At 49.5% G+C, this 11328-nt stretch overlaps 1 protein-coding gene across 1 annotated transcript in view; it reads right to left on the reverse strand.

Moving 5' to 3' along the window:
• Nucleotides 1-585: 585 nt before the first annotated feature.
• The window catches only part of chrd (chordin), a 13379-nt gene continuing 2636 nt past the window's right edge, over nt 586-11328 (reverse strand). The window contains exons 4-20 of the mRNA XM_034549060.1: nt 10091-10231; nt 9151-9268; nt 8960-9047; nt 7795-7933; nt 7487-7707; nt 6100-6247; nt 4959-5065; nt 4465-4744; nt 3466-3707; nt 3250-3363; nt 2964-3143; nt 2781-2874; nt 2601-2660; nt 2409-2512; nt 1967-2230; nt 1219-1312; nt 586-656 (exon numbers count right to left, since the gene is read on the reverse strand). Coding sequence (XP_034404951.1) covers nt 586-656; nt 1219-1312; nt 1967-2230; nt 2409-2512; nt 2601-2660; nt 2781-2874; nt 2964-3143; nt 3250-3363; nt 3466-3707; nt 4465-4744; nt 4959-5065; nt 6100-6247; nt 7487-7707; nt 7795-7933; nt 8960-9047; nt 9151-9268; nt 10091-10231 — 2465 coding nt within the window. The remainder of the gene's footprint in view (nt 657-1218; nt 1313-1966; nt 2231-2408; nt 2513-2600; nt 2661-2780; nt 2875-2963; nt 3144-3249; nt 3364-3465; nt 3708-4464; nt 4745-4958; nt 5066-6099; nt 6248-7486; nt 7708-7794; nt 7934-8959; nt 9048-9150; nt 9269-10090; nt 10232-11328) is intronic.

The raw sequence follows: 11328 nt of genomic DNA on the forward strand, positions 1-11328 counted from the left end.
TTTTTTTTTTTGACCGCTTTTTAAAAACGACGCTTTGGACGTTAATCGAGTTTATTATTGGTATTCTTTACTGGTAAAAAAAAACACACGCACACACACACTCACATACACACACACACACACACACACGCACACACACACACACGTGTACTTCAAAAAGAAGCCCTGTCGAGTACCTGACGTCGACTCAACACATCTTTCTTTCCCCTCAAAGCGAAGCTGAGAATCCCGTTGAACAGGTGTGTTATATTTGTACATATATATATACACGTATATAGATGCATACACATATATCTATATATGTATATACCTCGTTGTCCCGTTGAGCTGTTTTCAAAAAACAAAAACAACAACAAAAACAGGCAAAAAGGGCGTGAAGCGGAAAGGTTGGTCCTCTTCGTTGAGTCTTTTGGAGGGTTTTTAAAATCTGAATATGTCTCCGTCTCTGCTCTCGGCTCATTATTACAATCCTGAAGCTGACAACAGGGCGGGGGGGGGGGGGGGGGGGGAATGAGACCCAGTGTGCAGCTCTGGGTTTTGGGTCCATCGGGGGGGGGACGGGTTAAAAACAGGTCCGAAAACGGATCAGTGTCCCCAGCTCAGTCTTTTGTCTGGAGCCTTCATCATCATCATCACATCGTCTTCCTCTTTGGAGTCTGTGGAGAACACAAAGAAACACATTTAGGATCTGGAGTTGGGGTTTGTGGACGTTTTGAAGCCTCCAGTTCGGCGATTTGGGTCGCCATCTTGTTTTTTTTCTTCTTTTTGCAACCGGTGAACAGGAAGTGACCATATTTGGAGTGTAGAGGAGGCAATCACCTTGTAGTTTGACTCTAAATGGATCATAATTTACTAAATAAACATCACGCTGTATTGAAGAAGACTTGAAACTAGAGATTGAGACCAAAAACTAATGTTTACAATGTTTACTGAGGGAATAAATCAAGAGAAGTAGAGTCTCAAAGCCTTTGTGCAATAATTTAGTGTTAAAAATCTTAATTTGAGTAAATATTTTGCAGCCAAATCAAATAGTTTGCATTGTTTCTTTATAAAGTTTTTAATACTTGACTTTTTTCTTCACAGGGCTCGTTTAAGTGCACGAATATGAGATATGAGTTCACAGTTAAGAGAACAATGCAGAATAATGCGTGTGTGTGTGTGTGTGTGTGTGTGTGTGTGTGTGTGCGCGTGTGTGTGTGTGTGTGTGTGCGTGCTCACCGAGGCACTCGGGGCAGCAGGCCGCCTCTCTGCGGGCGATGCCGCTGCAGGTCAGGACCGGGCACTGCTTCCTCTGGCACTTGGTCACGCCGTGCTGCAGGCAGAGAGGAAGAGGAGGGTGAGAAGAGGAAGGACCAGAGCTCTATCATCATCATCATCATCATCATCATCGTCATCGCACAGAAAGGACTGATGCACGCTTTGATTTCTAGCAGGCTGGACAACCAGCTGCAATTAATAAATAGGGTCCAAAATCTGTTAGTTTTCTTATTTATTTAAAAATTCTAATATTATTATTATTATATTACTTTCGCTTAGATCCTCTGGTTCTTCTCTTTACGTCGTTATATATATATATATATATATATATATATATATATATATATATAAAAATGCTTATATTATTATAAAAATATAATAATATATATATATATATATATATATATAAATGCTTATATTATTATAAAAATATAATAATATTATATATATATATAAATATGTAAATGCTTATATTATTATACAAATCTAATAATATCATATATATATATATAAATGCTTATATTATTATAAAAATAATATATATATATATATTATTATAAAAATAATATATATATATATATATTTTTATTTTTTTTTGTGAGAGTTGGAACGGAGGATCTGAGAGCCGCTGAAAATATTTTTAACACATTTATAATATTCCACTAAAAGAGAAGTTCTCTTTTGATAACCATCAGCTCCTCCCACTTACGTCACACCAGCAGTTGATGCACTTCATCTCGCCCACCAGCGGCACCCAGGGGTGCCAGTTGTCGCTGTTCTGGTAAAAGCTCTTGCCGAACTTGCAGTTCCTGGGGCCGTCCGCCTGCATCATGTCGCCGTGCTCCGGCCCCGCGGGGGTGCGCTCCTCCTCGGGACACTCCTTACAGCAGTCGGAGGGGCTGCGCCTCACCGGGTGGCTGCAGGTCAGCAGCGGACACGTCACCTTCTCGCAGTGCACCTCCCCCGAAGAGCCCTGCGGATCAAAAACATACGGATTATTATTTTTTTTTTCCTCACATAAATGAAGTCTAAACGTTGTTTGGAAACCCATTCATGCCCGGAGCTTCCCAAATGTTCCGTTACGGGATTTTATTTTTTCTGGAGAGCGAACCAACCACGAAGCCAGATGTTTATTTTTTTATTTTTTTTACCTTGCAAGTGCACACGGCGCATTTGATGAAGCCGAACGGAGGCACGAAGGGATGCCACGTGGTGCCCGGGGCGTGCATCTTCTGGTCTCCTTCAAAGTAGCAACCTGAGAGGGAGGAAATAAAAAGGTTACAGAGGGAAAAGGACTGAAGGATGAAGTGATAGAAAAAGAGAGAGAGAGAGGCAGCACCCACCCTCGGGATGTTCGTCCACCCTCTCTGGTAGAAGCGCCGCCTCTGTGGGCTCTTTGCTCTCTGAGCGAGAACATTGAAAAAGGGATAAAACCAGAATTAGTTTTGCACCTAAATAATAATTAATCATTTAAAAAAAACTAACGAAGCATTATGAAAACCATCCAATGTGCGTCGTCTCACCGTCGCAGATGGGACAGCACTGGTCTCCGGGCTGGAGGGTTCGGGGGCAGGTCAACGGGGGGCAGATGACGGGGTCACAGATCACGGTCCGCTTCTGCAGAAAGACCAGCGGTTTTAATGTAAATATATATTTATACATGTATATGTATGTTTATACATCCCAGCTTCTCTGCGTTCTCTCACCCGGCAGCTGCAGGAGAAGCACTTGTCGTAGTTGGGGGTCCAGCGGGCGCCGTGGGCCCGGTGCTGGTTCTCGAAGAAGCAGGTGTGGGGGTCTTTCTTCAGCTCCTCGGGGTCCTTCGCGAAGACGCCGTCGAGCTCCGTCGCCGTGGCGCCCCGCTCGCAGCTGTTGGGCACGTGGACCTGCGGAGAGAGAGAGACGGAAAGAAAAGAGAGGCTTGTTGGGTAAATATTTCCGCGCCGGTAATTCTGCGTGAGATTCTTTGAATGAGGGCGGAGCTGCTCGTACCCGTCCTCGGATCTCCCCCCGCGGGTTGGTCTTGGTGCTGACCTGGATGAAGGCCGTGCCCTGGTCCAGGTGCTGCAGCAGCTCGGCGCTGATGTCCTTCAGCACGCCCTGAGCCTGGAGGAGGAGGAGGAGGAGGAGGAGGAGGAGCCTGTGTTAGTGTGTGTGTCTGTGTGAGTGTGCATTCATTTGTGTGTGTGTGTGCGTGCCGGGACGTACCTGTGAGCCGAAGAAGCCGGTCAGCAGCCTCTTGTGGGTGGCGCTGCTGTCGTCGATCTCCCCGATCTCGGCCAATCCGTGGAGGTGGGCGTTCACCGTGAGGTCGTCGGCCTTGCTGAGGCCGGCGACCACGATCTCGTAATGCAGGTGACACGCCTGGTCCACGGAGACCCAGGCGTGACCGGAGGCCCCGGTTCTCACCGGGGGGGACACAAAGTGTCCGGCCAGAGGGGTGGGCAACTCTGAAAGAAGGGCACGGTACGTTTAGAGAGCAACCCCATAGGCTTCTATACAACCAGAGGAGGAGGAGTCGCCCTCTGGTGGTCAGGAGAGAGAATGCAGCTTTAACACATGAAGCATAGACTTCTATACAACCAGAGGAGGCGCCCCCTGGTGGTCAGGAGAGAGAATGCAGCTTTAACACATAAAGCATAGACTTCTATACAACCAGAGGAGTCGCCCCCTGGTGGTCAGGAGAGAGAATGCAACTTTAACACATGAAGCATAGACTTCTATACAACCAGAGGAGTCGCCCCCTGGTGGTCAGGAGAGAGAATGCAGCTTTAAGACATGAAGCATAGACTTCTATACAACCAGAGGAGTTGCCCCCTGGTGGTCAGGAGAGAGAATGCAACTTTAACACATGAAGCATAGACTTCTATACAACCAGAGGAGTCGCCCCCTGGTGGTCAGGAGAGAGAATGCAACTTTAACACATGAAGCATAGACTTCTATACAACCAGAGGAGTCGCCCCCTGGTGGTCAGGAGAGAGAATGCAGCTTTAACACATAAAGCATAGACTTCTATACAACCAGAGGAGTCGCCCCCTGGTGGTCAGGAGAGAGAATGCAGCTTTAAAGCACTTTCTCATTGACTTCCTTCTTCGGAACCGGAGGTTGCCGCCTGCTTTCAACGCAAAAAGGGCACTTCTACATGGGCTTCCCCTTTCAGAACCGGGTGCCACTGGGTGCTACTGGGTTCTACCGGGTTCTACCCACCGTGTCGGGGCGCCTCCAGGCCGCTGTAGAGCAGGGCTCTGATCTGGCCCCTCAGCTCCCCCTCCTGGCCGTGGGCCGTGGCCACGTTGATGAACAGCTCGTTCTGCAGCAGCATGTGGATGTGCCGGGCCTCCAGGCGGCTCCAGCTGCCGCTCGCCCGCCCCGCGGCCTTGTTGTAGTCCGCCGTCAGGTCGTACAGCACCGAGCGCTTGTTGCGCCGCCGCGGCTTCAGCTCGATGGTGAGGCCGACGAACTCGCCGGAGAGACCCGCGACCTGGACCTGGGAGGTCAGGGAGGGGGGAGGGGTTAAAGTCAGCAGGAGGTCGTCACTATTTTTTGTCCGTTTAAACGTTTTAACGTCCATCAAGTGTTGTTTTAGGATTTATTTCATGTAAAAAAACCTGAAGAAACGCACACGAACGTGTTCTGTTATAACACACAAGATATAACAACACAAATATGAATCGTAAACACCGTGATATTCGCGGTCCTACCTGGTAGTCCAGCGTGCCGTTGTCGTGGAGGTTGAAGATGGCGGACCCCACGCCGCCCGTCTTCCCCGGGGTCAACGCGTCGCCGCTGGACATCACGCTCTGAATGGCTGAGACGGACGGAAAACGACAGATTTATGTCAAGAAATACACTTTGGAGCTCATTCCGCCTCAAATTACACACACACACACACACACACACACACACACTAAACTAAACTAAACTAAACTATAGTGGAGCCTGACAGCATGCGGGATGAGGCAATGATTACTGTCATGTTAAGATGTGCAGGTTGGTTGAAGGAGGGAGAGGAAGTGTGTGTGTGTGGGGGGGGGGATACACACACACACACACACACACACACGTACACACTACATTCCCTCACGCTCTGCAGACTCATAATGTCATCCCTCCACCAAGACGCAGTCATTGAGGCGACAGATTTAATTGAACCGCTAATCAGGAGGCGCGTAATTGTACTTGTGACCTTCGGCCCAAAAAAAAATAATACATGTTGCTAGACACACACACACACACACACAGACACACAGACACACACACTCACGCACAGACAGACACACACACAGACACACACACAGCCAAGGTTAAGCCTGGAGAGTGAGGTAACCCTCGCTGAATGCGGCGGGCTTAAAAAGATTGAGCTGAGCGAGGACAGGAGGGAATGAGTAACAGAGCCGGACGAGAAAAGAGAGAGGGAGGGAGAGAGAGAGAGGGAGAGAGAGGGAGGGAGAGAGAGGGAGACATTGAGAGAGAGAGAGAGAGAGAGATGGAGACATTGAGAGAGAGGGAGGGAGAGAGAGGGAGGGCGAGAGAGGGAGAGGGAGGGAGAGAGAGAGAGAGAGAGAGAGAGAGAGAGAGACGGGTTTGAATTCTTCACACATAACGTCAAGCTGTTAATCACAGACTGTGACCTCGGCAGCACCGCTGTGTAAAAGTTGGACTAAAAATAAATAAATAAAACATCTTTCTGTCCGTTTGGCGCCTGTCAGTCGTCACACACACACACACACACACACACACACACACACACACACACACACACAGAGCGATGAGATTTGAAAGAAAAGAGAGAGAGAGTATTTATAGAAGGAGTAAAAAACATTTTTATAAAATGGAACTCACTGTCGCACGATTTCCTGCCGGTGATGAAGCCGGAGATTTGTCGAGGGTCCTGACCCTCCGTTGCCACGGCGATCTCCAGCTGGCCGCGAGACAACCAGAAGAGCTCGCGGCTGTTCAGGTCCGTCAGCACCTCGGCGAAGTCCGGATCCTGCAGGTCGACGCGCAGACAAACTTTTATTTGTTTATTTAAATAGTAAATGCATCCTTTTTATCAATAACAGAGGAAAACTAACTCAAAAAGTGAGCTTATCCCTTTAAAAAAGCTTCTTTTTTAACGCTGATCCCGGAACAGCAACAACATCTCTTTAAAGACGAGCAGAAAGCCCGAGACATTAAAAAGTCGTAAACCTTTTTTTTTTCTTTTTCCGGGGACACGAGGCGGCTGCGTTCCATTTAATAAAAATACAAACAAACAAACACGTAATTTATTTAATCTCACGAAGACAAAAAATTAAAAATAAAAATATGTCTCTCTGGACGCCAGGAGAGATGGTGGAGGCGGGGGGGGGGGGGTTGACTTTTATGACTTCAATATAAATATAAATGTGCTGTAAATGCACCTGGTGAGGAGCCAGAACAGAGGGGGAGGGGGGGGCTTATATTGGGGGGGGGGGGGGGGGGGGGGTTAAGGTGCAAACGGATACATGGAGGTGTAAATCAGGCGGAGCGATAACAATGTCGGGTTCACTGGTTTCTGATGAAGAACGGCGGCGCGTCTCAGTGGTCGAGGGGACGACGTTCACACACACACGCACGCACGCACGCACGCACGCACGCACGCACACGCACGCACACACACACAAAAAGAGCCACAATTCTTTATTAAAACCAGAGCCGCCTTCCTCCACTCCTCCTTCTTCCATCCATCTCGGCCCACAGACCGCTAACCACTGACATGTGTGAGGAGTGTGTATGCAGTCCATCCTCTCTGCACCCCCCCCCCCCCCCCATCATCACATCTGTCTCCCAGCAAAGAAAAAGTCCCTCTCGTACACTTTCTCCCCCCCCCCCCCCCCCCCCACCACCACCAACAGTCGTGTCTCAGGGTTGTTTGCTGTGATCAGAGCGGACCACATCCGTCTCAGAGTGGGTGGTGGTGTGTGTGTGGGGTACCAGGAGTGTGTAGCTGTGTGTGTCGTCAACACCAACAACAACAATAACAACCCCCCCCCCCCCGGTCCCTCAAAAACCTCCACTGGCTCCCCAGACAGTGAAGAATCCAGATCAGGACCCTGAACCCCCTCCATACCTTTCTGAGCTCCTGCACCCTCCTCACCCCCCACTACTCTGTCCAAGGGGGGTCAGTAGCGTTTAAAGCGCTCTACTAATAAAATGTATTATTATTATAATATATATATATATATATATTTGAGGTAAAGGTACTCACGTGAGAGGTGACGTTGGCTCGGATCTCCCTCAGGACGTGGTGCCGGTACACGAGCTGGACTCTGATGGGCACCAACTGAGGCTCGGTGCCCCGGTGCTTGATGAGGCCCTGCAGGACGAGGATGAAGTGGAGGTTGTTCTCCGTGTCGCTCAGCGTCAGCATGGCGAGGCCTCCCGTGCCCGAGTTCTCCTCCTCCGACGTCAGCGTGGAACTGAACGTCTCTGCACACACACACACACACACACATTACACACTGCGCTCTGCTCGGTACGATATGCGTGTGTGTGACATCGTGCTCCTGAACGCACCAGCAAACAGAGCCCTGTGCTTGATGATCTTTCCCTCCACGTCTCCGCGTCCGCCCGCCGCCGTCATGCTGATGCGCATCAGCTCGGACTGCAGCCGCCGCATCAGAGGCTTCGCCAGGTTCTTCCACACGCCGCAGATCTACACACACACACACACACACACACACACACACAGGTAAGCTTGAGCTTTACGGGGAAGACGGAGTTGCACTTATAGTCTCCAAACATTTTTTTTTTTAAAAAGACCCGCAGACAAAACACATCTGCTAAATACATCAAAACATGCGATTGTTCTCTCGGAACCGCAGTCTGCAACCCGTCAACATGAAGCCACTACTTAGGCGTGTGTGTGTGTGTGTGTGTGTGTGTGTGTGTGTGTGTGTGTGTGTGTGGGGGCGCCTCATAACTTCCAGGGTTCAGGAGGTAATCTCCATTTTTAATTAGCGATGATTTACGTCAAAGTGTGAGAAATGATTTCTCTTTTACTAAAGTATTCACCCCCCCCCCTTTTCTTTGTGTGTGTGTGTGTGAGTGTGTTTTCTCTGAGGTCCTCTGACACCGATATTTATATAAAAATCATAATTTCTGGCACCAGTTTTCTAAGGGGGGGGGGGGGGTGTTGCGTCTGAAAACCCAAATGAGGAGATGTGCGTATCTTGGCAGGAAGTGAACGTGCGCCGACGGAGCCAAAAGTCCCGAGGAGACACTCACACACGGGTACCACGGTTACGCCGATGTCTCCGCCGCGCTGATTTATCAGGATAATATTTGGCTTTTTTTTATTAAGCTCGGTCGGGTTGACCTCTGACCCCCCCCCCCCACCCCACCCCCCCGACGGCGGAGAGCGAGCGAGCGTCCGTTGATGTTTACGGCAATCAGACTCGGTTTAGAGAAGAGAGCCGATGGAGCGGAGAGGAAGTGTCACTGTGTTTGCATGCGTATGTGTGTGTGTGTGTGTGTGCGTATGTGTGTGTGTTTATCGTTTATTATTGCGGAGTGAGTTATGGGAGGGGGGAAAAAAAAAAGGTTGAGCGTGGAGTCACGGAGAGGGAGCATTCATCACGCCAGCACTTAATCTCTGGAAACGCACATGCACACTTAATGGAAACAACGCTAATGGAAGTATGTGTGTGTGGGGGGGGGGGGAGGAGGAGGGGGGTCTTACCATGTCCGACGGTCCTTTGGGGACGCTGTACTCAAATGCAGTCGTGCCATCCGCATCCAGGAGGACTATTTTACTGGGGCGGCTCATCCTGAAAGAAAAGGACAGAAGGGTTTGAAGGCTTTTCTCACTAAAGTTCTAATAGTTTACTTTTTGAGGTGGTTTGATACGACGTTAAGGAGACTCGGTTCTACCTCTGGTACGTGACGGAGAACGCCAGGCTGGTTCTGGTCAGGGAGAAGCGAGCTCGGGTGACGCCGTTGGAGGTCGGCAGCCACGAATCCGTCACTCCGGTCAACACGGCGACGAAGTCTGTTGGGAGAGAGAGACGGGTTGCTTAGAGACGGTCGCTTAGAGACGGGTTGCTTAGAGACGGTCGCTTAGAGACGGGTTGCTTAGAGACGGTCGCTTAGAGACGGTTCCCTTAGAGACGGGTTGCTTAGAGACGGGTCGCTAGGAGACGGGTCCCTTAGAGACGGGTTGCTTAGAGACGGGTCGCTAGGAGACGGGTCCCTTAGAGACGGGTCACTTAGAGACGGGTTGCTTAGAGACGGGTCGCTAGGAGACGGGTCCCTTAGAGACGGGTTGCTTAGAGACGGGTCGCTAGGAGACGGGTCCCTTAGAGACGGGTCACTTAGAGACGGGTTGCTTAGAGACGGGTCGCTAGGAGACGGGTCCCTTAGAGACGGGTTGCTTAGAGACGGGTCGCTAGGAGACGGGTCCCTTAGAGACGGGTCACTTAGAGACGGGTTGCTTAGAGACGGGTCGCTAGGAGACGGGTCCCTTAGAGACGGGTTGCTTAGAGACGGGTCGCTAGGAGACGGGTCCCTTAGAGACGGGTCACTTAGAGACGGGTTGCTTAGAGACGGGTCGCTAGGAGACGGGTCACTTAGAGACGGGTCGCTTAGAGACGGATTGCTTGGAGACGGGTCGCTAGGAGACGGGTCGCTAGGAGACGGGTCGCTGGGAGACGGGTCACTTAGAGATGGATTGCTTGGAGACGGGTCGCTAGGAGACGGGTCCCTTAGAGACGGGTCGCTTAGAGACGGATCGCTTGGAGACGGGTCGCTAGGAGACGGGTCGCTAGGAGACGGGTCGCTCAAAGTCCAGTGCGGCGGTGCTTGCGGTACTCACCGGTGCGGCTCTCCCCGGGGCCCAGCTCCTCGGAGCTCAGGTAGGACCGGTCGTTGTAGGATTTGTGGAGGTCGTCGTCTTTGTCTTTGCCCGTCTCGTGGAAATACTCGAAGCCGTCCAGCCGAGAGTCGATCTTGACGCCTGTAGAGGAGAAATTAAATAAATAAATAAATACGAGGAACGTGCTGGAGAGGAATATATTCTATATAATAATACAAAATAAAAAAGTTTAAAAAAATGTAAATATTTAATTCATTAATAGACCCTACAAAAAAATTAAGCACTTTTTTTTAAATAATAATTTAAATTTAAATTAAAAGTTAAAATTGCTACAGCTGCTCCCGTGAGCTCTTATAAAATATTTGATGACAGCATCAACAGAACTTTTCTTCTTTATTATTTATCGGCGTTAAATGAATACGGTTTAAAAGTTTGCACATAACGGGTCGTGTTTAAAAAAAAAGAAGAGAGAACAAGTTATCTTCCAACTGAGTATTATTATTTTTTCCCCCAAATGTTCACGCCTCTGTGCAGCAGAGGTATCGCATCAAAGGCTTTTTAGTGTCTCACTTTGAAGCCGTTTCAGGCGTCTGGAAAGATTAAAAAAATAATAAACCCCCCCCCCCCCCCCAAAAAAAAAAATAACCCAAACATTTGAAAACACATTCTGCAGCGTCGTCGGTTCTCAGAGTCTGGAGCGCAGATGAGACATCGTAAATGTTTTGGTCCCCGAGAGACGGAGACGCACCGAGGTGGAGCGAGGCCGGCCGAGAGACATCAATCCAACCTCTCTCTCTCTCTCTCGCTCTCTCTCTCTCTCTCTCTCTCTCTCTCTCTCTAACAGACCAGAGCCGAGGCGATGCTGGCCTGAGATCCCGACAATGACCCGCTGTGCCGCACAAACTGCTTGTGAGGCTTGAGTAGACCACGCACACACACACACACACACACACACACACACTCCCTCACCCCCTCTGCTCCACTGGGCACACCCGCGGGGCTTCTGGGTAGAGCCAGTCTCACGTCTCCCCACTTCACAACGCTCGGTATCCTCAGGTGCACCAGTCATAAAACACACACACACACACACACACACGCACACACACTCACACACAAGAATACAAACACTCACACACATAAACACAACCATTTTTTTCCATCACTGACACAAAAATGCTTTGGCGCCAAAGGTAAGACAAACTCACTCAACTTTTTTTTAGAAACTTGACCACAAACAC

This window comes from Cyclopterus lumpus, chromosome 13 (assembly GCF_009769545.1).
Source record: "Cyclopterus lumpus isolate fCycLum1 chromosome 13, fCycLum1.pri, whole genome shotgun sequence".
NCBI lineage: Eukaryota > Metazoa > Chordata > Actinopteri > Perciformes > Cyclopteridae > Cyclopterus > Cyclopterus lumpus.